Source organism: Microcaecilia unicolor, chromosome 1 (assembly GCF_901765095.1).
Source record: "Microcaecilia unicolor chromosome 1, aMicUni1.1, whole genome shotgun sequence".
Lineage (NCBI taxonomy): Eukaryota > Metazoa > Chordata > Amphibia > Gymnophiona > Siphonopidae > Microcaecilia > Microcaecilia unicolor.
Genome location: NC_044031.1, coordinates 107,398,384 through 107,424,934, shown reverse-complemented (window position 1 = coordinate 107,424,934; position 26,551 = coordinate 107,398,384). Strand labels below are relative to the sequence as shown.

General features: G+C 41.9%; 1 protein-coding gene across 1 annotated transcript in view; it reads right to left on the bottom strand.

Moving 5' to 3' along the window:
* Window positions 1-26,551, bottom strand: part of ARHGAP21 (Rho GTPase activating protein 21) — a 546,622-nt gene that overhangs the window by 361,329 nt on the left and 158,742 nt on the right. Inside the window, 1 exon segment of the mRNA XM_030199291.1 lies at window positions 14,211-14,390. Coding sequence (XP_030055151.1) covers window positions 14,211-14,390 — 180 coding nt within the window.

Here is a 26,551-nt window from a genome sequence, read left to right as displayed (position 1 = left end):
TTGTCATCACATTTCTCTTACCGGTGACAACGAAAAGTCAGGGCCCTTCAAACATCATTCTCCTGCAAACTCACTCTTACAAAAATCTATTCCTATGCTCTAAAGCCCATTCCTCGAATTTCTGTCTCCACTCACTCCCAACAATACACGAATATTCAATTTTTCTTACATTACTTGAACCACCTATGTCTCACGTACGTTTCCTGTACTTTCAGAAACTCCCTCCTCATTCGGCAGTTTTCGAATGTTGGACGCAGCAGGTGAAATGAGCCAGCACGTGCTGTCTCCTGTCACGTGCTGCAGCCATCAGCCTCTTTCTACTCTGCAGCCCACTTCTCACAGACAACTAAAATCACTATTTGCAAAAATTCCCACTTTCTTTCTCATCCCTCTCCAGTCTTCTCATCCCTCTCTCTCCTCTAATTTTTTCCCCCAAACCGGCACTTCTTCCGCTGCACAGCTCTGCCCATGAGCCATTATAGTCGTGCACACACCGAGCAAAAGTGCTCCTGCACACATGCATACACAGGAGCTTTTCAGCCCCAGCATTAAAATCTTCGGGGAAACCTTTCTAGGCTTTTCCCATCATCGTCCAGCATGCGTTTTGAAGAAGACCTGGAGAAGCTGGTCTAGGCACCTACCTGCTTCCTCCCCACTCTGGTTTCAGGCATGTGTCAGGCCCAAGTTTCCTCTGCAAATAAATGACCTGCGACATCACCACCGTGCATACACGATGCATGCAAGGAAGAGTCCCCAACTGGGCCGTAGCAGCCGTACCCCTCCACTCAAGCTACCACAGCTCTGCTCAACTCAACCACGGGCAAAGTGGACTTGCTCCTGCTGTCAACCCCAGATCCCAGCATTCATTTGAAGGCTCCTGGACACCTCCTGACACAGTGCACCCAAATCATGCCTCATGCCCTTCTCTGCCCAGAATTGCCTCCCACATGGCACAGCCCAGGTAAACTTTACATTTATTTTAACCCACAGAGTTACAATAAGATAGATTTACTTACAGTTGAGGTAGCAAGTCATTCATGCATATTTATGGCAATTATTCTATAAACCCAACCCATTTGCGGTCTTCAAGGAATATGATTGAATACTACCAGTTCAGTAGGGCCTGCTCTCTACTATGCAGAATTCATGCTTCCCATTATTTCACATTACAGGTTGATCAAGCATCTGAAGTCTAGTCCATCCTCTTCCAGTGTTACTTTTTTGCTATCTTATTTAATCTTCAAACTGAGTTCTATCGAAAAAAACAGCAAAAGCAGCCCTGGACCCTCACATCTTGTCTTGCATGCACAGAAGAAAGTCTTCAAGCCTGGAAGGGGCCTACCAAGCCATAAAACATGTTTAGGAACACATTCACTGCAAGGTACTAGCTGCAAACCTCTATGCAGAATACTTCTTTTCTTCAGGTTTTGTGTTTCCGCTGTTGCACATTTTGTATGTTCAGCAAACAGCATCACTTTAGGCCACATAGTTCTTTTGAATGACGAATATTTGTCAACCTCACAACTAACTTCAACCAGTAAAATTCCCAACAGATTTTTAAAAAGGAGCGGGCAAGAAGCACAGCCCCCTTCACCCTCTTCCCCAAAAGCCGATTTCAGATCATTTGAACGTGCACATAGATAAGTTCAAGAGAGAACAAGGAATGTTTCAAATACACTGGTACCTTACTTGGGCAATACACATTCACTTCTGAGTGAGCCAAAAAAAAAAAATCTCTTCAGTTAAAAACATGGTCTCCAGGGAAAAACCCAAACTAACACCAGTAGTCAAAAATCATAGTCTCCATTATACTCAAAGGAAACATCCTATAGAAATCCAAAGTAGCAAGAAAGAAAATCATTTTGCCAACAGTGGCTGCTTTTAGATTAATGATTTTGTTGCTACTAGGACTGGTTTTTGATTAACAATTTTAATTGCACCGTTAATCGCGGAATAATGAATTAGATGAGTAATATCTGGGGATAATCAGGTTAATACCACAGGTTTTTTTTTCTGTTTACTGTTTAATTGATCTCCTTATCTTGTTTCACTCTCCCTATTTAGTGGTCTAAGGAAGAGAATAGCATTACCTGACTGAAATAATTCCTACATATTACCTTCTCTATATTTCCAGCAAGTTGTTTTATCACTTGTAAAAATTAAAATGGTTATAAATAAAAAATGTAAAAAAAAAAAAAAGACATAACACTTGAGACCAGAACAGAATTGGAATTACAAAACTGTGTATTGACAAAAATGGACAGAGATGGTTGAATGATTAGATTCGTTTGATTGTAGACGCTGTGCGTCTGAGTTATTGTGAACCACACCAGAGTTTTCCCTGACGAAGCTCACAAGTAATGGCGAAATGGAACCCCATTGGGTGGTTGGAGTGACATGACAGACAGGCAATGAATATTAAGATACAGTGGTGGAAATAAGTATTTGATCCCTTGCTGATTTTGTAAGTTTGCCCACTGACAAAGACATGAGCAGCCCATAATTGAAGGGTAGGTTATTGGTAACAGTGAGAGATAGCACATCACAAATTAAATCCGGAAAATCACATTGTGGAAAGTATATGAATTTATTTGCATTCTGCAGAGGGAAATAAGTATTTGATCCCCCACCAACCAGTAAGAGATCTGGCCCCTACAGACCAGGTAGATGCTCCAAATCAACTCGTTACCTGCATGACAGACAGCTGTCGGCAATGGTCATCTGTATGAAAGACACCTGTCCACAGACTCAGTGAATCAGTCAGACTCTAACCTCTACAAAATGGCCAAGAGCAAGGAGCTGTCTAAGGATGTCAGGGACAAGATCATACACCTGCACAAGGCTGGAATGGGCTACAAAAACCATCAGTAAGACGCTGGGCGAGAAGGAGACAACTGTTGGTGCCATAGTAAGAAAATGGAAGAAGTACAAAATGACTGTCAATCGACAAAGATCTGGGGCTCCACGCAAAATCTCACCTCGTGGGGTATCCTTGATCATGAGGAAGGTTAGAAATCAGCCTACAACTACAAGGGGGGAACTTGTCAATGATCTCAAGGCAGCTGGGACCACTGTCACCACGAAAACCATTGGTAACACATTACGACATAACGGATTGCAATCCTGCAGTGCCCGCAAGGTCCCCCTGCTCCGGAAGGCACATGTGACGGCCCGTCTGAAGTTTGCCAGTGAACACCTGGATGATGCCGAGAGTGATTGGGAGAAGGTGCTGTGGTCAGATGAGACAAAAATTGAGCTCTTTGGCATGAACTCAACTCGCCGTGTTTGGAGGAAGAGAAATGCTGCCTATGACCCAAAGAACACCGTCCCCACTGTCAAGCATGGAGGTGGAAATGTTATGTTTTGGGGGTGTTTCTCTGCTAAGGGCACAGGACTACTTCACCGCATCAATGGGAGAATGGATGGGGCCATGTACCGTACAATTCTGAGTGACAACCTCCTTCCCTCCGCCAGGGCCTTAAAAATGGGTCGTGGCTGGGTCTTCCAGCACGACAATGACCCAAAACATACAGCCAAGGCAACAAAGGAGTGGCTCAGGAAGAAGCACATTAGGGTCATGGAGTGGCCTAGCCAGTCACCAGACCTTAATCCCATTGAAAACTTATGGAGGGAGCTGAAGCTGCGAGTTGCCAAGCGACAGCCCAGAACTCTTAATGATTTAGAGATGATCTGCAAAGAGGAGTGGACCAAAATTCCTCCTGACATGTGTGCAAACCTCATCATCAACTACAGAAGACGTCTGACCGCTGTGCTTGCCAACAAGGGTTTTGCCACCAAGTATTAGGTCTTGTTTGCCAGAGGGATTAAATACTTATTTCCCTCTGCAGAATGCAAATAAATTCATATACTTTCCACAATGTGATTTTCCGGATTTAATTTGTGATGTGCTATCTCTCACTGTTACCAATAACCTACCCTTCAATTATGGGCTGCTCATGTCTTTGTCAGTGGGCAAACTTACAAAATCAGCAAGGGATCAAATACTTATTTCCACCACTGTAAGTGAAAGATTTATGTCACAATGTGAAGCTTTAGCTATATTTGCTTTCAAGAAACAGTCAAAAGGAAGAGAATGAGATAGAAAAAAAACGGGGGGGGGGGGGGGGGGGGGGGGGGGGTTGCCAGTGAAGAGTGGTGGTTCAGCGAATCTGTTAAGAGAAAATATTCGGACCGCTGATATTTAGAGGCATTTTTCCCATGAGAAAATCTCATTCTCTTCGGTATTCCATCTCAAGGAAACTTGCACACGGATTGAGTTTGCAAGATAATGATGTGGAATGAGGAATAATGTGGAATGAGGAGTTACACAGAATTATTACAGTTTACTAGTCCTGATTAGGATAAACGTTCACAAGTGAGTAGTGGTAAAAGTTCCACTATTTTGGGAACTCCTTTTTCTGGAGCCATATTGTAACCCTAGGCCCGCACCCACTTACTAGGAGACTGAGGGGACCCCAGCAAAGCAGCAGAGAGATGGGGGGAGCAAGGAATAACATCCCCCCCATGGCAACCAGGGTAAATTGGTCCCCTACCAGGCTGTGAGGGCTCTAGTCAGCCCTTCAGAAAAGGTGGCTGCTAGAGAGGACTGAACTCCCAACCAGTACCAAAAAGCCCCTATACCACCCCCCCCCCCCCCAGGGGGCCCTGCATGGGAGAGGCTGCAAGACCTCTGCCCACTCACCCAAAGATGATTCCCCCACCAGAGCCAACTCATCAGGAGCCACACAGCCAGACTCTAATATGGCCAGCACTCCCATCAAAAATTGTATGTGAAGGACACAGGTACAAATCAAAGTAGGGTATACACAAAAATTAGCACATATGAGTTATCTTGTTGGGCAGACTGGATGGACCGTGCAGGTCTTTTTCTGCAGTCATCTACTATGTATGTTACTATGTTAGAGTAAGGGGAGCCGGATCCACTGCGCAGTCACAAACCACTTGAATGCCTGTAGGCAGCTCCAGGGAAGCCTTTTGCATGCTCCTGGATGCCAGAGGGACCTGTCCCACAATTGGGGCATATCGACCCAGACAGCTGCTGTAAGAGCTGCAAAGTTACGGCATGGGGAAGCCACAAACCTCCAGTTCTCCTGACAGATTTCCCTTCAAACCACTCGAGCTCACCAGTCTACCCCGAGCCTTTCCAGAGAGGACAGTTGCAAAACCTAGAGCTTCTTGTGACTGCATAAAGTTTTTAAAAAATAGACAAAAGACCCATCTCCCTAAACTTAGAAACCAATTTAGGTTCATTATTAATATTCCAGACAGAAGGAAGCTGCAGAAGGGGAAGAGGGCTAGGAGCCCATGGAACCTATGCCAGCTGCTCGAGGGGTCCAGCAAAGCCAGGGGACTCCAAAAAAGGGTACAAAGTGTACTCAGACACCACATGGCCCAAAGACTCAACCAGTCAGCCACAGCCCAGATGAGGAGTCAGGTCAGCTCAAAACAAAAAGAACCAAGCCGCACCAGTCCAATCTATACCATAGGCTGAGGCAGAGAAAATACTGACTAGTTCCAGGCTACACTCTTAAGTTGGTGAAGTCACAGGAACTGATCTGTTCCCCCCCCCCCCCCCAATCTGCTGGTTGGGGATATAATCTACTAATGTGGACTGGTGTAGCTGGACAAAAAGGAATGAGGAAACTGGTAGTGGGAAAGTGGTTTCGGATACACAGAAAGGAAGGCCAAATATTTTATTATCAACATTAAATTTGGAGAAGACATGGAGGCGGTTTCAGTCTGAGGAAAACTGAAACAACTCCTAAGTGGAACAGAGATGTAGTCAACTGGTTAGAGCACAGGGCTGACAACCAGGCAAGCCTAATTCAAATCTCGCTGCTATTCCTTCTGATCTTGGATAAGTCTCTTAACCCCCCATTACTTCAGGTATAAAATTAGACTGTGAGCCATCTAGGGACAGGGAAATAATGAGTGTACTTGAATGTAACTCACCTTGAGCTACTACTGAAAAAGGTGTGAGCTAAGTCCAAATAAATAAATGATAAACTGAGTAATACTTATGAAGAGGATATTTCTAGGATGGTCCACATAATATCTATAGAACAGTAAGTTTTCTGAAAAACAATTTCTTAGCCTCCAGATTAAGAGATCAGATGGCAAAATTTTCAGCACAAAACATAAGCACATAAGCACTGCCACGCTGGGAAAAGACCAAAGGTCCATCAAGCCCAGCACTCTGTCTCTGACAGCGGCCAATCCAGGCCCCAAGAACCTGGCAAAAAAACCAAAATTTAATAACGATCAATGGACTTTTCCTTCAGAAATCTGTCCAGACCCCCTTTAAACTCAGCAAGGCCAGCTGCCGTCACTACCTTCTCCGGCAATGAGTTCCAGAGTCTAACTACACGCTGAGTAAAGAAAAACTTTCTCCGATTTGTTTTAAACCTACCACATTCTAATTTAATCTTGTGTCCCCTGGTTCTATTATTGTTAGAAAGCGTTAACAAACGCTTCACATCTGGTGGTTGGGAGATGGGGATCGTGCTGGGCAGACTTATACAGTCTGTGCCAGAGCCGGTGGTGGGAGGTGGGGCGGGTGGTTGGGAGGTGGGGATAGTGCTGGGCAGACTTATACGGTCTGTGCCTTGAAAAAGACAGGTACAAATCAAGGTAAGGTATACACAAAAAATGACACGCGAGTTTATCTTGTTGGGCAGACTGGGTGGACCGTGCAGGTCTTTTTCTGCCGTCATCTACTATGCTACTATGTATCTGTCCGCTCTATCCCGCTCATTATTTTGTAAACCTCTATCATATCACCTCTCAGCCACCTTCTCTCCAGGCTAAAGAGTCCTAGCCATCTTAACCTCTTATCGCCCATCCCTTTTATCATGTTTGTCGCCCTTCTCTGCACCTTCTCCAATTCCTTTATATCTTTTTTGAGATGAGGCGACCAGAACTGAACACAATACTCTAGGTGCGGTCGCACCATGGAGCGATATAATGGCATTATAACATCCTCATGCTTGGTTTCCATCCCTTTTCTAGTAATACTCAACATTCTGTTCACCTTCTTAGCCGCTGCTACCCCAACAAGGACTGAAGTTTTAAAAAGCACATATTTAAAAAAAAAAAAAAAAAAAAAAATCTACCCCCCACAATCGGACTACATTCTTCAGGTACAATCCACTTTGAGAATTTTATATTACTGTAACTGAGAAAGGTGTCCTTGAAAAAAATACATGCAATACAATACAATACCTTTTACAGTAGTTTAAACCAGCTAGGCAATTAGCTTGACAAGGACATACTGTGCTGAATCATAGGATATAGCTATACAATAGATCTCACAGACAATCCCTCAGGAAGGAACATTCCAGTGAACACAATGTGGAAGGGACATGCAGCCTTGCGTGGAATGCAGGGTAGTTACTGAGAGAGCAGCACTCGAGTTAGTCCCCAAACCAGTCCATATATCCTGCCTTTCCAGACAAAGGCTAGTTACTAAGGGTGTAGCCAGACTAAAAGAGAAAAAGAGGCACAATGGAATCTCAACATAAAGAAATGGAAGAAAAGAACCAGGTATCTTACTGGTATTTCAAGCAATGCCATGATGAGATTGCCTTCAGTCCCACCTTGGAGCCCAGAATTCAACATGTCTGTAATCCATAAACTCATGTGACAATATGCCAATACTTTAAAACAATCTGAAAGCACAGAGTAAGAAATGACCTAGGTTACTTGGATGAATTAACAGGAAAGAGAGCGGCTCAGTTAGCTGACAGTGCAGCAAAGGGACGATTACAATGGCAATTTGTTTTCTTCAAAAAAAAAAAAAAAAAAGGCAAGGGAAAGCAGGAAACCATCCATAACCAGAGAACTAGAATATATCAACAGGAAAAGAGAAAGCAAAGTTTCAACCATTAAAAAAAACTAAACTAAACTCTGTATCAAAGAAGCAGAATGAATGTTATGGAATAGGCAATCACAGCCACGGAGAAGGAGCAAATAGTAACATCTCCAAAACATACAAGAGAGTCCAAGAACTTGTCTGTCAGTCCACAACAATATGGAATTACACACAAGATTATAAATGTTGACAGAGTTAATTTAAATACTTTCTAAAAAGATATATCATTAAACATTTTCTGAATAGTTAAGGGCCTAGTTTCCTTAAGGAAATTGGTAGTGAGTTTCAAGTATGGACAAATAAATAATGTAAAGTAACATTATAAGCTCACTTTGACACATAGGGCTTTGGAATAGGAAAAGAACCAGTATAAGCGTTTCTGGCAGATTTACGAATTTTCTTGTTAGAAGAAAAGAGGAGAAATTTGCTTTCCTTTAGTCCCTCTGGACTGGCCCAGCTGAACTGATGGGTTGTGCACGCCTTCCAGCAGGTGGAGACTAAGAACAATGTTTCTTGAGAGAGCCAACCGGAGCCCTCTCAATTCCCAGTATATCCATAACAAAGTAGAAGAAAGAAAGAACCATCTGTGCTCCGCTCCTTTATACAGCCACTCATACACAAATAGGTAGAAGCATGCTGGCTTGTGATTAATGCAATAAGGTAATGAAAGGAGCTCTGTGTATAAATAAATAGCTTCCCCCCCCCCCCCCTTCTGAGCGTTCCCCAAGAGCAAACAAAAACAAGGACGACGACAACAACAACAAACTGCATAGGGTGGTGCTGGCCGGTCCACACTGGCCAGTCCGGAGGGACTAAAGGAAAGCAAATTAGCAGGTAGGAGCTAACTTCACTTTCCTTAGCATCCCTCCGGACTGGCTCAGCTGAACTGATGGAAAGTACCAAAGCAGTCAATTAAGGGACGGACCCTAACAGATCCTCCATCAACACTTGCTCATCAAAAATCATATCCCAAAGGGCCTGAACATCCACTCTGTAATAGAAACAGAATCATGACGGCAGATAAAGGCCATATGACCCATCCAGTCTGCCCATCCTCTGTAACCCCTAATTTTTCCTGTTCCTAAGCGATCCCACATGCTTATCCCATGCCTTTTTAAATTCTGAAACAGTCCTCGACTCCACCACCTCCACCGGGAGACCATGCCACGCCTCCACCAACCTTTCTGTGAAATAATACTTCCTTAGGTTACTCCTAAGCCTATTCCCTCTTAACTCTGTCATATGCCCCATCATTCCAGAGCTCTCCTTCATTTGAAAAAGGCTCTCTTCCTGTACATAAATGCCCTTGAGATATTTAAGCATTTCTATCATGTCTCCTCTCTCCCAGCATATACATGTTGAGGTTCATAAGCCTGTCCCTATAATTTTTGCATTCAAGACCGCTTACTAATATCGTAGCCGCCCTCTGGACCGACTACATCCTGTTTATATCTTTCCATAGGTGCGGTCTCCAGAACTGCAAGCAGTACTCCAAATGAGGCCTCACCAGAGACTTATACAACGGCACTATCACCTCCTTTTTCCTGCTGGGCATGCCTCTCTTTATGCATCCAAGCATCCTTCTGGCTTTGGCCGTCGCTTTTTCTACCTGTTTGAAAGGTTTAAAGTCGTCAGACACAATCACCCCCAAGTCCCGCTCTTCCTTCGCACACTGAAGCACTACATCCCCTACACTGTACCATTCCCTCGGATTTTTACAACTCAAGTGCATGACCCTGCATTTTTGGGGATTAAACCTTAGTTGCCAAATATCGGTCAATTCCTCCAGCTTCGCTAGGTCCTTCCTCATGTCGGTCCATTCCTCCAGCTTCGCTAGGTCCTTCCTCATGTCATTTACACCCTCCAGGTTGTCCACCCTGTTGCAGAGTTTAGTATCATCCGCAAAGAGATAAACCTTACCAGACAGCTCTTCCGCAATATCGCTCACAAAGACGTTAAAAAGAGCCGGCCCCAGGACCGATCCCTGCGGTACTCCACTGATGACCTCCTTTTCTTCAGAGCAAGCTCCATTTACCACCACCCTCTGTCTCCTACCATACAACCAATTTTTTACCCAATCAGTTACTCTAGGTCCCACACCGAGGGCACTCAATTTATTTATCAGTCGCCTGTGTGGAACCGTGTGAAAGGCTTTGCTGAAATCTAAGTATATCACATCAAAAGCCCCTCCCACATCCAACTGTTTGGTCACCCAGTCAAAGAAGACAGTCCGATTCGTCTGACACGATCTGCCACTAGTGAAGCCACGCTGCCTCGGGTCTCACATTCCATGTAGTTCAAATGTCATAATCCTCCTCTTTAGAAGCATTTCCATTAGCTTACTCACCACCAAGATCAGACTGACAGGTCTGTAATTCCCAACCTCTTCCTTACTTCCACTCTTGTGCAAAGGAACCACATCCGCTCTTCTCCACTCTAGGGACCACTCCAGTTTCTAAGGAAGCATTGAAGAGGTCCGTCAGCGGATCCGACAGAACTTCTCCGAGTTCCTTAAGCACCCTCGGGTGTATCCCGTCAGGCTCCATCGCTCTGTCTTTTAGTTTGGCAAGCTCCTCACGATCACAGACCTCCGTAAACGGGTCTTGGTTTACCATACAGTCAATCCCCTTTAGCCTTTGTTTTCTGCAGCCCTACCCCCGGTCTTTCATTCATGAACACAGAGCTAAAATAATCGTTAAGCAGTTCAGCTTTAACCTCATCATCTTCCACATATTTCTCTCCCTCAGCTTTGAGCTTCACAATGTTATTCTGGCACTTCCTCTTGTCACTTACATATCTGAAAAATGTCTTGTCCCCCAGTTTTACCGTATTAGCTATCTTTTCCTCCATTTGCCGCTTCGCTTTCCTGATAGCTTTTCCAGCTTCTCTTCGCTTATTTAGGTATTCGCTCCTGTCTTCATCTTTCTGAGTCGTCTTATAACGTGCAAAGGCTGGCCTCTTTTTCAGCTACTACTTTTGAGTACCAGAAAGGCCTTCTTTTCCTCTTACCTTTATGTAATTTTCTAACATAAAGGTTAGTTGCCTTATAGCTTCTTTCAGTCTTGTCCACTGCTGTTCTACATCCTTCAGCTGTTCCCATCCTGCTAACTGTTCCTTGAGAAATTCCCTCATCTCGGCAAAGTTAATTCCTTTAAAATCCAGGACCTTCAATCTCAAGTGAGTCATATCTTCTGTTTTAATACTGAACCATACCATAATCGCTAGATGCCAAATGGTCCACCACCTTAACAAAGGAATGCAGAGAGGACCACGTGGCCACCTTGCAAATATCCAACGGAGCAACCAATGAGCACTCCGCCCATGAAGCCACCAGGCCTCTAGTAGAGTGAGCCTGAATTCCCATCAGAATAGGTCTGTTCTGCAGAATGTAAGCAGAAGAAATCACCTTCTTAATCCATCTTGTTACCATAGCTTTAGATGCTGCGAAACCTCTACAACCTCCACCTAAGAAGACAAACAGGTGCTCCGATTGCCGAAAATCCTCGGTCTGTCACACATATTCTTTCAACACCAGTCGGACATCAAGCCTGCACAGTGAACGCTGCTCCTCCGACCTTCTGGACGAACCCAGGGTTGGCAGGACCAGAGACTGACTGATATGAAAGGCATCAAGACTACGCAGTCTGCCAAGACTGTTCTCTTCCTGTCTCACAAAACTTGAAAATTCTTGGGGTTACTATTGATCGAAACCTCACTCTCGATACCCACATGAAGAACATGACGAAAAAGATGTTCCACACCATGTGGAAATCAAAAGAGTAAAACCTTTCTTCCCGAGATACATCTTCTGTACCCTGGTACAGTCAATGGTAATAAGCCATCTGGACTACTGCAAAGCACTGTATGCTGGCTGCAAAGAACAGACTATCAAAAAACTCCAAACAGCCCAGAATACTGCCGCCAGACTCATATTTGGAAAAACTAAATATGAACGTGCAAAACCCCTAAGAGAGAAACTTCACTGGCTCCCACTTAAGGAACGCATTGCGTTCAAGATCTGCATGATTGTACACAAAATCATTGACGCAGACGCCCCTATCTACATGCTAAACCTCGTGGACCTACCTCCCAGAAAAGCCACAAGAACATCCCGCAAATTTCTCAATTTGCACTTCCCCAGCTGTAAAGGACTAAAATACAAGCTGATGCACGCCACCACTTTCTGTTAAACGAGCACGCAGCTATGGAATGCATTACCTACAGACCTGAAATCAATTGTCGAAATAAATAACTTTCGCAAATCTCTGAAGACATATTTCTTCAACAAGGCCTACAAAGAGAACCAATTTATTTATTTATTACCTTTGTATCCCACATTATCCCACCTCTTTGCAGGCTCAATGTGGCTTACAATTCGTCATGGATACTGAAATAGAAGAGAATGTGCATTTGGTTTTACAGAGTGTTTTGGTTACATGGTGGTGAAATACATGATAGTGTTAAAGCAAAAGGCGTTATAAGATAATACTGGACATATTAAGGATTGTACAGTTACATGTGTTGATCGTTGTGATATGTCTTGTCAAAGAGATAGGTTTTCAATAATTTACGGAAATTGGTCACTTCATAGACCGTTTTCAGGTTGCGTGGTAACGCGTTCCAGAACTGCGTACTCATGTAGGAAAAGGTAGATGAGTGCATTAGTTTGTATTTCAGGCCTTCACACTTCACTAATCCACTTTACCAACCCACCCAGCTATGAAAGTCCACCTTCTACACTTACCCGCCTAATCACTTCCTTTTTTCTTCCCTTACTCAATCTCTACACATTACTAATTGTATCTGATATCCTGGAATGATAATGTCATAACAAAACTATGTAAGCCACATTGAGCCTGCGAATAGGTGGGAAAATGTGGGATACAAATGCAATAAATAAATAAATAAAAATTCCAAAAAGGGAACCCTACAAGATAAATCCTGCAACTCTTCATGTAGTTTCTGTGTAGAACTCTAGCAGTCCAACTTCTTCTGTTTTACCAGTAGTATAGGTGTACTGGTGTTTTAGGGCCCCATGTAATATTTGTAGAGCTGCGTGTTCTTAGTTCAAATCACAGGAATTAGTGCTACTCTAAATGGTATAGTTTTGCTACATGTATGTAGACTTAGAATTCTGTCAGATTCTGTATAATTTCATAACACGCCTGGTGTTGGAGAAATTTATGTTCCTAGAACTCAAATATTTTCATCTGGAACCAACAGAGCTAGCGGCGGTGTGCAGAAGGCAAGGTCCCTTGCTTCCGCTTGCCTTCTGTTAGTTGTTGCTGCCATCTCACCACAATGCAGACTGGGACAAGCAGCAGCCTGAACCATGTGAGTGAACAAGGAGGGATAGGAAGGAAAGGGAGAAACACAGCCATGCTGGATGGTTGGGGTGGGGAAAGGAAGGTAGATGGAGTGATACTGGATTGGGGATAAGAGAGGTGGGGTGATTCTATATAGTAGAGAGAGAGAGGTGTGTGATGCTGGATGGTAAGATAGGGAAGAGAGAGAGGAAAGTCCTTGACAGCTGATGGGGAAGGAAGGGGAGGGAGAGAAAGAGGAGATAATTAATGGCAGAGGGGAGAGTTAACTTCTTAAGTGGTCAGGTTTACTATAACAGTGTACCAGAAGATTTTTTTTAATTCTCATCTGCACCTGTTTGGAGGAGATAGGGTTTTAGTGGACAATGATCATGTTTATATTTAATTTGTAAGAATGGTCTTATTCTGTTAGACCAGTGTGTCACATATGTAAGCATGGTCAGATATATCCTTACTGAAAAAATGTTGAGAACCACTGTTTGAGACTGATCCTCACTCTAGTATCTGGTTCATAAAAGACTATCATTTTCTGTTTCACCATGCACCTTTAAATATATCACATACCAAGCTGTCTAGCATAGTATAGATGTCATTTGCAGTGTAACTGCAATACAACTAGGTGTACCTCTGCTCAAGAACAAAATCCTTTCCCTAAAGATTCAGATAATTTATTCATCAGGAATGCTGAGTGAATATGCAAGTCTAAATGTTTGAAGAGGCATAACCAGAGAAGTCAAAGATGCAAGATACACTACTAAGGAAATCAGACAGCTCTCCCGCATTATCCAAACACACAAAAGTGCTGGAACATACATCCAACAGCTGATTTGTAACACTCATTTCTTTTCACACTTACTTGGGTTTCTTTATTTCCTTTAAATCTTTTACCACCTACAAAACAGCAATGGTTAAGAAACTGACCAAGTACTCACACATCTCCCTGGCTTTTGCACTTTTTTGCTGACCCCTTTCCTTATTAAATCCATGGCCCTTACCTTGAAAGAAAACTGAACAGCTGACTCCGGTGGGTAAACAATGAAGTGTCTCAGTGTGAAACCAAACCCCTGTGAATTCCTCCTCAGCACTACCGACTTTGGACCAGGCCAACAGAAGTTTTCTTCCTCCGATGGCGATACTGCTTCACTTTGGTCCCTTCCATCTTTATGTTTTGACACCTTTAAAAAAACAATAATAAGCATTAACACACAGCACAAGCAACTTTATGACACAAATTAGGCTACAAACTTTAACATGATTTAGCCATTAGGGACGACACTTCTGGTACGAGCAGCCAAGGTGTACCGCAGCATAATCAGAAGTTGCTCCATTAGAGGATATTTCCCTAATTATTTATGAAGCAGTAAGTGAATAAAAATAAGCTGTGGACAGCTAAGGTTAAGACTGAATATTCTAATGTGTTATTTAAATGAAGCAGTGCTTGCATAATGAAGCACATTGTTTGTCTAGGTAGCAGTCAGCTTCCACACCACATGGTGTTTACTTTTTTACAGTAAACACACAGTCAAGTTCACAACACAGGTACATTGGGAAGGGAAGTGGGGTGGGGACACCATTTAGCATATGTTTACTTGGGTATCCAAACAGCAGCAGAGCAGCAGGCTATGCCAACTCAGTTCTGACCTTTTAACATTTGCTTCTCTCCCCCCAGGATAAATTCCAGTTTACATTCTGCAAATTCTGTCACCGGAGAGACAACAATCGGAATGCAGCATGGGAGGAGAAAGCAAACAAGATCATAGGGTCAATATGACATCTGAATTTAGCAAGTAAGAATGGCTGGAGGTACTGTCATGTAACATGATCTACTGCTAATCCCTCTGCACCCTAACAACATTCTCTGTGGAGAAACTGTTTCCCTGGATTCTATAAAGAAAAAATAACACCAAGTACCAGAAGTAACAGCATCAGCCTTACCAAAAACAACTGTTTCTCAGTCTTTAAAGTTGTGCTTCTCTTTCTCTGCTATATTTTCAATCCCTTCCGTACCCTCCCCCCCCCCCCCCCTCAGAAAATGTAAAGATTTGTTTTTCAACAAGTGGGGGAAGGGAAATAAGAAAAATAAAATACTATGTACTAAAATTAAAGTTACATTAAACCAAATATCCCATTCCAATGTATCCTACAGTCCTAGCTACCAAACTCTGAACTAATGCCATAGACAATTCTATACCATAGTTGATAAAACAAAAATGAAAAAAAAAGATTTTAAATGCCAAGTGGGGCTTCAAAGCACCCTTTTATCTTAAAAGTGTAACACTGACAATGTTCTTTGAACAGCGAAGAGCAGGCATATCTGTAGTGGAATGCCTGGTACATAGCCTGCATTGCTATGCCCTGAAAACAACTGTGTCAGCTGGAAATTGTAAAACAGGAAAGGCATTCCTAATTTTTCTTTTTATAGCTCCCATTTGCCTTCAGACTAAACGGCACAAATCTGCATTGCTGTGGCCAGTGTTTGACTGCCCCTTTCTCCAGCTTAGAAATTAAACTTAGTGATGTCAGCTTCAGATTGGCAGTCTAAAGTACTCGAGAAGAAAGCAGGGGGGGGAGGGAGAAATGCCAGCAACACATCCCACAACAGCCGTATCAAATGTTACTGAGGGCAACTAAATAAAACCTTTATACTCCAAGTGAAGAAAAAAAAAAGTTACAAGTCTATCAGAAATATAGTTGAAAAGATGAGGTCTATGGTAAACATATTCAGAACCAGAACAGATCTTGCAACATTTTGTCAAACTGAAGCAAATTCTTATACAGTCCAGTCCAGTGGGCCATTATTGGATCTGAAGGCACAGAAGTGTACCAAGTGTGCCATGTGAAAAAGGCTCCATCACTTAATACTCAGGTCCACCATATCACACCAATGGCAAGACATCTTACTACATGAGTCCCCCCCTCCACCCCCAAACGTGGGAAATAGACTGCACACAGCACCTCCTCATCTACATCCTCTTGTGGGGGCTTTCATTTCTTCGCTAGCTTTTATTTTAGTCCTCCAAGTCCTCTCCCATGTTCAAAGTACCTTAGACTTTTCAAGAAACTCTGTTACAGGCTACCAATAGCTTATTTTCAGTTTCTTCACTGACCTGGAGCAGGGGCGTAGCCAGACCTCGGCGGGAGGGGGGGCAGAGCCCAAGGTGGAGGGCACTGTTTAGCCGCCGACCCCTGCCGCCAACCCCCCCCCCCCCCCCACAACCCCCCGTCCCGCCACTTTGGACCACCACCGCTGCAACCACAACCCCCCCCCCCCCCCCTATATATAGGTCAGACATCTAGACGGCTCATAACAAGACTTACAGAACATAAGAGTAACATCAGCATTGGCAAAACTTCGGCACCACTTGAGGAAGTTCTTTGGCATGATGCAAACACTGCAGTGAGTGTTAGCACTAAATTTGAGAGAGTGAATTCATATTCCATATATCCTGGCTTAGGTTCATTACTGTCATGATATGCAGAAATTAATCCATTTAGAGACACTGCACTGAAACAAACCAATACCCAGCAGCTCCGCTCATACTAAAATAGGCTCTCATTGAAGATGTCCAGGGCACAGCCACTGATCATTCACATCCCTGACATTACTGTACTGTGGGTGAGGTCTCAGACCCTGGAATGAACAAACCCCTAGTGAAAAGAAGAAAAAGTCAGGTGCAACATTTAAAATGCCTGGCGGTAATGCATTTTCATAACACAGGCTATAAATACAACCACTGCATCAGAACTGTTATTGCTAGTAACTATACTTCCTAAATTATGTAAAGGTATCAGCACACTGGAGGTGATACTCATTGACAATAAATCAGGAATGACTTCACTGTCTACATTTTGGCAATCATTTTGCTGCTACCACAAAAAGGAGTGCTTACTAAATTCAGCACATTTCTTAAGAGTTCTCCTCTCGTGCATTCTTCACGTATCTTGGAACTGGCTATCTAAATACATAAAACCACTTTCCACTGTTTCTGGTGCAAAGATAGACTTCTAAAATACAAGTTTTCAACACTGCAAATGAGATCAGCAGCAAAATGGTAAAATGTATGGGAGCAAGCACACAATTTTGCCATGTGTCAAATGCAATCGGTAACACTTCCAGCAATAGAACCCATAGAACCCTGGCCGTTCTATCATATTTTGGCACCTCTTTCACAAACTGTACTGGGCACCCATGAAGTTTAAACAGCACCTATAGTGCCTTCTCTATTGTACCAAGGCTGAAAAACACCTAAAGAAGTCTAGATATCCAACAGTGGCCTTTTCTTAGAAAATGATATACAAATATAGAAAACAACAGCACATAAACAACATATGGCCTATTCAATCAGCCTATCTTGCAGCTGCTTCAAGAAAATCATGTCATTGTTTGATCTTTTTGCAAAGAAGCCACACTGACTTTCCAGAACACCACTGTGTGATATATTTTTTTAGTCTACTTAGAAATTCAGTCACAATTCTTTTGGGCAAATAGTATTATGCTGCAAGGATTGTTGCAAATCGCAGAGTTTATTTTTTAATTTTTTTTTTTTTAACAAACAGGCATGAGAGTGGCTTTGACGACTTGAGGAATCTCCTGCTTTTTGAAGCATCTTTGTAAATGACACACGTAAGTACATAAGTAATGCCACACTGGGAAAAGACCAAGGGTCCATCGAGCCCAGCATCCTGTCCACAACAGCGGCCAATCCAGGCCAAGGGCACCTGGCAAGCTTCCCAAACGTACAAACATTCTATACATGTTATTCCTGGAATTGTGGATTCTTCCCAAGTCCATTTAGTAGTGGTTTATGGAGACTGTCACCATATTTGAACATCTCAGGGCAGACAAATCTCATCTACACCCAGAGCTTTCCTGCATCTGTTTCAATTGCCTTATGTTTTTGGGGGGGTTTTTTTTGCCAGCCTTTATTACCAAACTCCCTTCTTTTTGTATTGGTGACCATTTTAGCTCTTTTAATGCACTGGAATGAACATTTCCAACTTGTTTTTGTATGTTTGTGAGTCATTTCAGGAAGCCAGGCTATACTGATTTATCTTCTTCAGCTATCCTTCATACTTATCTTTCTATAGATGTAATTTGACAGTTTTATATATTTTTTTCTCAGCTTGAACAGCAAGTAGTTTCTGGATGAATGTTCAGAAGAGTTCCCAAACTGACTATTCTTAGGATCCCTTCCACTATTCTTCCTTCAGTTCAAGTACTTCCCCAACAATATCATGTGTAAATAATACTGACAGAGATAAAAATATATGCTAAAAACAGAGAATGATTAATTAAAACACCACTTATATCACATCCAGGTCTCTAAAAATACTTACTTTTATCGGAGTGGGTTTGGTTCAGACATGCAACAAAAATTTCTCTAAGGCTCTGCCAATCTGTTTCCTGAACTTACTTACCTCAGCATTACTACAATTGAGTGGAGTAAAAACAACTTAAATAGAACTCTCCTGCCAAATGTCACATTGCCTTGTTAATAAAAAAAAATAAAAAAAATATTCAGCTCAAGTATGTGAAGTCTACCAAGCTACAGTCTCACACATATCTGACCAAGACACATCTACCCACCCTGCATCTGAAGTTACCAGAGTTATTAATGAGTAAGCTCACAAAGCTTGAGGCCGAAATAGATGCACGACCTGAAGATAGAATCAGTAACAGCAGTAAGCCAGCTTTTCACAACACCGGACTCAGCCAGTAGCAAAACGCATAAGAACATAAGCGCTGCCATACTGGGACAGATCGAAGGTCCATCAATCCCAGTATCCTGTTTCCAACAGTGGCCAGTCCAGGTCACAAGTACCTGGCAAGATCCCAGAACAGTAAAAAATAAAAAAATAAAGATTTGCTCAGACTAGAAATAAGTAGTAGATTTTTCCAAGTCCATCTTAATATGAGTTTATGGACTTTTCTTTTAGGAAATTATCCAAACCTTTTTTAAACCTTGCTAAGCTAACTGCTTTTACCACATTCTCTGGCAACGAATTCCAGAGTTTAATTACAAGTTGACTGAAGAAATATTTTCTCCAGTTTGTTTTAAGTTTACTACTTAGTAGCTTCATTGTGTGCCGCCTAGTCCTTGTATTTTTGGAAAAAGTAAACAAGCGATTCACCTCTACCCATTCCACTCCACTCAATATTTTATAGACTCCCATCATATCTCCCCTCAGCCTTTTCCTCTCCAAGTTGAAGAGCCCTAACCGCTTTAGGCTTCCCTCATAGAGAAGTCATCCTATCTCCTTTACCATTTTCATTGCCCTTCTCTGTACCTTTTCTAATTCCACTATATCTTTTTTCAGATGTAGTGACCAGAAATGCACACAGTATTCGAGGTGTGGCATGGCGCGATACAAAAGGCATTATATAACATTTTCACTTTTATTTTTCATTCCTTTCTAATAATTCTTATCATTCTATTTGATTTCTTGAGCGTCGCTGCACACTGAGCAGAGGATTTCAACATATCATCAATGATGACATCTAGATCCTTTTCCTGGGCAGTGATTCCTAATGTGGAACCTTGAATCATGGGTTCTTCTTTCCCACATGCATCACTTTGCATTTGCTCACATTAATATCATCTGCATTTGGATGCCCAGTCTCATAAGGTTCTCTTGCAATTTTTCACAATCCTCTTCTGATTTAACAACTTTATGTTGTCAGAAAATGTAATTACCTCACTAGCTATTTCCATCTCTAGATCATTTATAAATATGTCAAAAAGCAACGGTCCCAGTACAGACCCCACTATCTACGCTTCTCCATTAAGAATACTGACCATTTAACCCTACTCTGGGTTTTTTAAATATCTTTTAACCAGTTTTTAATCCATAATAGGACACTACCTCATATCCCATGCCTTTCTAAGTTCCTCAGGAGTCTTTCATGAGGTACTTTGTAGAATGCCTTTTGAAAATCCAAATGCAAAATACCGACCGGCTCATCTTTATTCACATGTTTATTCACCCCTTCAAAGAAATGAAGTAGATGGCAAGGCAAGATTTCCCTTGACTAAATCCATGTTGGCTTTATCTCATAAATCATGCTTATGTATATGTTCTGTAATTTTGCTCTTTATAATTGTCTCTACCATTTTGCCCAGCACAGATGTCAGACTCACCAGTCTATAATTTAAGAACATAAGAACAGCCATACTATAATGGACAGGCCACACAAGCTCAAAATAGCTTTCTTAAGCTCTCTTGTTCTAATAATCAGTCTTTTATTCATACAGCTATTTTATGAAAAAAAAACATATCTATATAGACAAAGAATCTGTATCTATACATCTATAAGGGAGCTTGTGCTGTGTGCTGTTATATAAATTTTGATGCGAGGGTGGTTTATTAGTGCTCCAACGATATACCTCAGGAGGAGGGAGTATACATGTTTTTATATTGTATTTGGCTATATGAATAGGCAGCAGTGCTAAACATACTAGTTCTACATATAGCATTGCAGTTTAATTTGGGACAGCAGTTCTTCTGACCTAAATTAAAATTAAACTGCTTAGCTACACGGACAGTGGTTCAACATCACTATCCATATAATTGAGTGTTCTACCTTTGCTCTGTCCCAAGCAGTGTTGCCTCTAAGCGGGGCCAATGTGAACACACACATGGGTCAGAAAGGGATTGCACACACCTAGAAACTGTGTGCACAAAACGTTTTGCTGGCTTTCCTTATTGTGAACATAGGTTATACCACACACATCCAGTTGAGGCTGAAAACTTGTGCACAAGATGTTTTTCATGAGCACATGAGCCAGCAAAGATTAGAGAAAGCACTGGCTCCAAACACACCCCAGCACTATCTGTATCCTGCCACAGCAGACAGACAGATTTTCAGTGGCATTTTGCAGATAGTGCTGCTGAAAATCCAGATAGGGAACCAATTTGTTCAAGCAGCTGCTGCCAAGTATTACACCCTTTCAATATTGACCCAAATATTTTTATTTGGGAATGAAGGACTTAAAATCCACCTTACCAATCTTGGGCTGTCCATAAAGCAAAATTACTTACCTGTAGGAAGTGTTCGCCAAGGAGACAGGCCAAGTATTCTCACAGCTGGGCGATGTCATCTGACATTATGTTCCTATGGGTGTGTCAGTGCGTGCCAATTTTTAGCACACGCTAAAAGGTTTGCGCACCTACAGTGCAGCTTAGTAAACAGGTCTTTTAGCTGCCAAATGACTTATAACTGACCAAGAAAATACCTCTTTCTCCTGCTCTGCCTGCATATAACCATTATGGCAGAAATGTTTCTCTTCCAAAATCACAAAACAAGCTTTTACCAAATTATTTTTTGTGAAGCATAAATTTTAATAAAGCTTTCATTTCCTTTCATTCACTTTGATCTATGATAGCCAGCAGATCCGTGCTCTAATGTACTTTTTCCATCTCCACCCAGTAACAACAGATGTTATTCACGTGCTTCAGTCTTTTTTCCTTCTATTTGCCTTTTACTATAAATTCTTTTCGTTTTTTTAACCATTTTATTATGTGTCCTAAAAATGCAATACAACAAAGAGAGGGTACAAAGCACAAGACAAAGTCCAAGTACCAAAAGAAAACACCAAGAGCCTTCAGAAAACAGTAGAAGAATCCTTTAATCACAAAACTTAGGAAACAATCTGGGTCATTGCTTGAAGATTGTTTCCTAAGTTGTGTGATTAAAGGAGAAGGATCTTGGTCCAAAAATGCAAGCCACTAAGGAGCGTAATCCTTAAGGTGAGTTACAGTCCTAATACGCGTTGGTCTCGTATAACACAAGTAGACTACATACATCTTCACAACTAGGAAATTAAGTATGTACCATTGGATCAGATTATTATGTTATGTTAGGAAACTGGCTGTGTATTATTAGGTCAGACTAATTTGTTAGCTTACATTATTCTAAGTTTTGTTCCCAGTTATTGTTGCTGGCTTCTTATATTGTGAGCTGCTTCGAACCTTTTTAGGTGTGAACGGAATATAAGCTCAAGGTAAAGTTAATAGTAGAAACCATGAAATATATTATTAATGAGATGTAAAGCAAGAAAACGCATGTAAAACAACGCAGCTTTCAGTGAATACTGCAAGCCTCATTTTTTTCATCCCAGGAACATTGAGCCACTTCTTAAGAAAGGACAGGCTAAAGTATACACCCCCCCTTCCCCCGATTCCTTCCACTCAGTGGCCTGTCAAACAGAGGTATATCCTTACTCAAATTAAAAACAACAATTTTAAATCTATACTTAATCCTGTAGGGGTCACTGTTTGCAGCTTCTAAATTCAATATTGCTCAGTATGCCAATCCATGATTAATAGTTCTCCATTTCAAATCCAAAACTGGTGTGGGGTTAAATATGAATTTAGAATGGTTCTCTAATTTGATTAAATATAATAAAAATAAATAATTATGTAAAATGCATGGGATACTGGTTGGTGTCTCTAGTGATTTGAATCTAGATAAGAAAGTCACGTGAACTTCTGTAAAATGCTGGTGCCATCTTTGTTCATTTCCAGGGCCACCAAAAGAAATAACTGGGCCCAGGACAGAATCGGACAGCCACAAACCGCCACCCCCACCCAACTGACACTGCTCCAGCCTGCCCCTTACCCTTCTGTGTTTGCCTCCAAGGGACCAGACGCCAGCAAGCTGCTTCCTGCTCCCACGGTCTGTCCTCTCTTTCTCCTGTCTGTGACAGGAGTCAGGACCCGGACTAGTGGCTAGCAATACAGTTAAATCAAGGCTAAAGTACATAAAACAAAGTGAATACAACTACATCATACAATATTATCTATATATATAAAAGGCAACCCCAACGTTCTATGAAGCCTCCAGCCGGAAGTGTGAAGCGCCAGAGATATCCGGTTTCCCCATGAGTGAAGGAAAACAGCACAGCACGAAATCCCTCTCTCTGTAACAGTGAAGGACTCAGAGGGGGGAGGAGAGAGATGCCCTCACTCTGTAACACAAACACAGCAGGAAACTTAACACTGAAGGACTGGACTCAGAGGGGGGATGGGGAGGGAGAGAGGGCAGGGACACTCCCACATGCACACTCTGAAGAAAACCTTGCTAGCCCCCCCCCCCCCCCCCCCCCCCCATTTCATTTGCATCAGAAACGGGGCTTTTTTACTAGTAGTGAATAAAAAAAAACTACAATGTCTGGATCAGTCAGAGAAACAGAAAGGTAAGAGTGATCAGATCAGCCTAAACAGGAAAATCAGGGAACCACTTCCTGAAATCTCTTAAAGATGAAGGTCTTCAGCATTTTTTGAAATGTTATTTAATCACATTGACTACAGACAGATTTAGGTAAGGAATTTCAACATTTAGCGCCCTGATAAGCAAGTCCCACTTCAAGGACTGGCTTAAATGCAATTTTCTTACTGCTTGGATAATGTAACTGTATATAATTCCTAGTCCCTAGAACAGCATTACATGATGGAAGGTCAACAAGAGGTTGCATATAGTCAAGGAACATACCAAACAATATCCGGTAGATAAGAACACACACTTGAAAGGGACCCTAGCTTAGATAACAACGCTGATGCCCTATCAAAATGAGAAACTTTACAGACAAGCCTAGCTGCAGTGTTTTGGGCAGTTTGGAGTTTTTTCAGCAGCTGTTCCCTACACCCAGCATAGATCCTATTACAATAGTCAAACAGACAAAACAAGCATCTGGACCAGGAGTCAGAAGGTTGCAACAGAGAAAGATTGTAACCTCCTTAACTGCCAAAGGGTTTTAAAGGACTTGGTCATAACAGAGACGACCTGGGGCTTAAATGATAGGTGCCAATCTACCACCTCAGCATTCTCAATGTTGATTCTAAAGGGTAAGATATCTGATCAACAGTAAAACTCTCTAAAGGGGTGCCATCAAAAGGATTAGCGAGAACCAAGTATTTGGTTTTGTCTTTATTTAATTTTAATTTGAAAGCAGATGTCCAAGATTCCATCAGATCTAAACCAGAGTTAACCAATAGCAGAATATTTTGAAAGTCACACGCAAAAGGGATATAAATTGTGATGTCAGCATAGATAAAAATAAGAAACCTATGGTCCTCTAAAAGACTGCCTAAAGGTGTCATCATAACATTAAACAAAATAGGAGAACCCTGAGGCACCCCACAAATCATAAGACCAAGAGGAAGCTATGGAACCACTAATTTCAATCTGGTAGGATCTGGCCTTTAGGAAACCATGGAACCACTTCAGAACATCACAGATAATTCCAAAGTGAGATACCAAATGAAGTAGTAACCATCTTGTGATAACCATCTCAAATGCACTAGGCATATCAAATTGCAACATAAGAACCCTTCTGCCCAAGCTAATCTCAGCCCTAAAATTCCCCAAGCGAGTGGTTAACACTGTTTCTGTGCTGTAGCATGGTCTGAACCCCGATTGCAAGCTATGGAAAAGAGTGATAATAGAGATCCTCCTTGAGTGCCCAACTAAACCCTTCATTACCTTCACCAAAATGGGGATAGAAGCTACTGGCCTATAGTTAGTGACATCTCTCCTAGTAGCATGGTTTGTTTGTTTTTTTTCTTTTAGGAACTCGAGTCAGCATAATAGACACTTCTTTTCAGGGAAAAGCCCATGCAACAACATGAAAGGTAAGCGAGATGTAAGATCAATAAAAAGGTCAGGGACAGCTCATAATAAGTAATTCGGACAAGTATCCAAGGAGCAAAGAAAAATACTTTAATAGCACAGCTAATGCAATGTAAACAATGGACCTGTGATGCCAATGTGCAGTCTTATTCCCTGATGCAGAAGCTGCTTCTAAACATGAATTCATGACAGAATTAATATGGACTGGCTTCTTCAATCAGTCAAGTCAGTTATTTCTCATGTGAAAATATAATGAAACGAAGAAGTTAGTGGATTATGGATATACAAGTGAAGAAATAAAACAGACTAAACTATGGACTCATGATGAAATACAAGAACATATAGCTTTGAATAAGCAAGAGGTCTTCTGTGGTTTGATAATTCATATAATAAGAAAAAAAAATTAAGGTGAGGTATTTGATAATTTAGATATTTGAGATAAGGGCAATTCTATAATCTATTACTACTAATCATCCCTATAGTGCTACAACATAAGCAGCACTGTACATATTATATACAGGTACTTTTTCTGTCCCTAGAGGGCTCACAATCTAAGTTTTTGAACCTGGGGCAATGGAGGATTAAGTGACTTGCCCAAGGTCGCAAGGAGATGCAGTGGGAATTGGACCCAGGTTGCCAGGATCAAAGCCTGCTGCACTAACCATTAGGCTACTCCTCCACTCCATTCTAGGTGCCTGTATTCACATACCCCTTGCGTACATAAACGTCTAGGATATTAGCACTTCAGCACATATGTGTACAACTACCTGTGAAGGTGCCAGCAGGATGTCTAAATGCTATTCTGCAATTACCCCTTAACATATATAGCATGCATTTGCAAGGGAGAGTACACATGCAGGACTTCCACTTACAAGCATAATTTACAGAATACTGTAAGTTACGCACAGCTCTGCACTTATGCCAGGACTATAGCCAATGTAACTGCGGATACCTACAGTTTAGGTGTGCCAATAACAGGTTACAATAGTATTGTACAACACAGCCTAAGCACCTAGATGCTGTTATAATACTGTACAATAGGCTTCTACTGCATGGCCTAAGGGCACCTAAATTGATGCGCCCAATTGAAGAATTACCCCCCATACCATTCACTTCCGAGGGTTGTTTTATATTTGTTATTGGCTAAAAACTTTAAAACACCATCCCTATAGATTACTTTCAATTGGGTACTTCTGAATTCTTGCTTTTTGTAACGGTCTGTATTGGTCGCTTCGCACGTCAAAGGTTTTCTCAACATGTTCCTAATGCAGTATGTTGCTGGTGCTTCCAGTCTACTTTGCGCAGTTTTCCTGCCCAATTTTCACATCCATACAGGTATATTTATATATATTTTATTCCTTTTATTTAGGCACACACCATTTCAGTAGTGATTCAAAGTGTTACTTTATGGAGGTATTTCCTTGTCTCATGAAGGTTTAGAACCTAATTTTGTACCCAAAGAAATGAAGTGGTTTGCTCAAAACAACAAGCAACAGGTGTGGGATTTGAATCCTGGCTTCCATGGTTCTCAGCCCACCATGTAACCGCTAGGCTACTCTTCAAGAATGATGGAGGAGTTGAACAGGAAAATAGTCTTGTATCTAACTCTCCCTCTCTCTTCCTGTACCTTTTGAAAGGTGCTTTTCAGAACAGCTGCTTAATTCCCACCCTCAGGGCCGAGTGGCTTGCCAGAGCTAAGTGAACCAA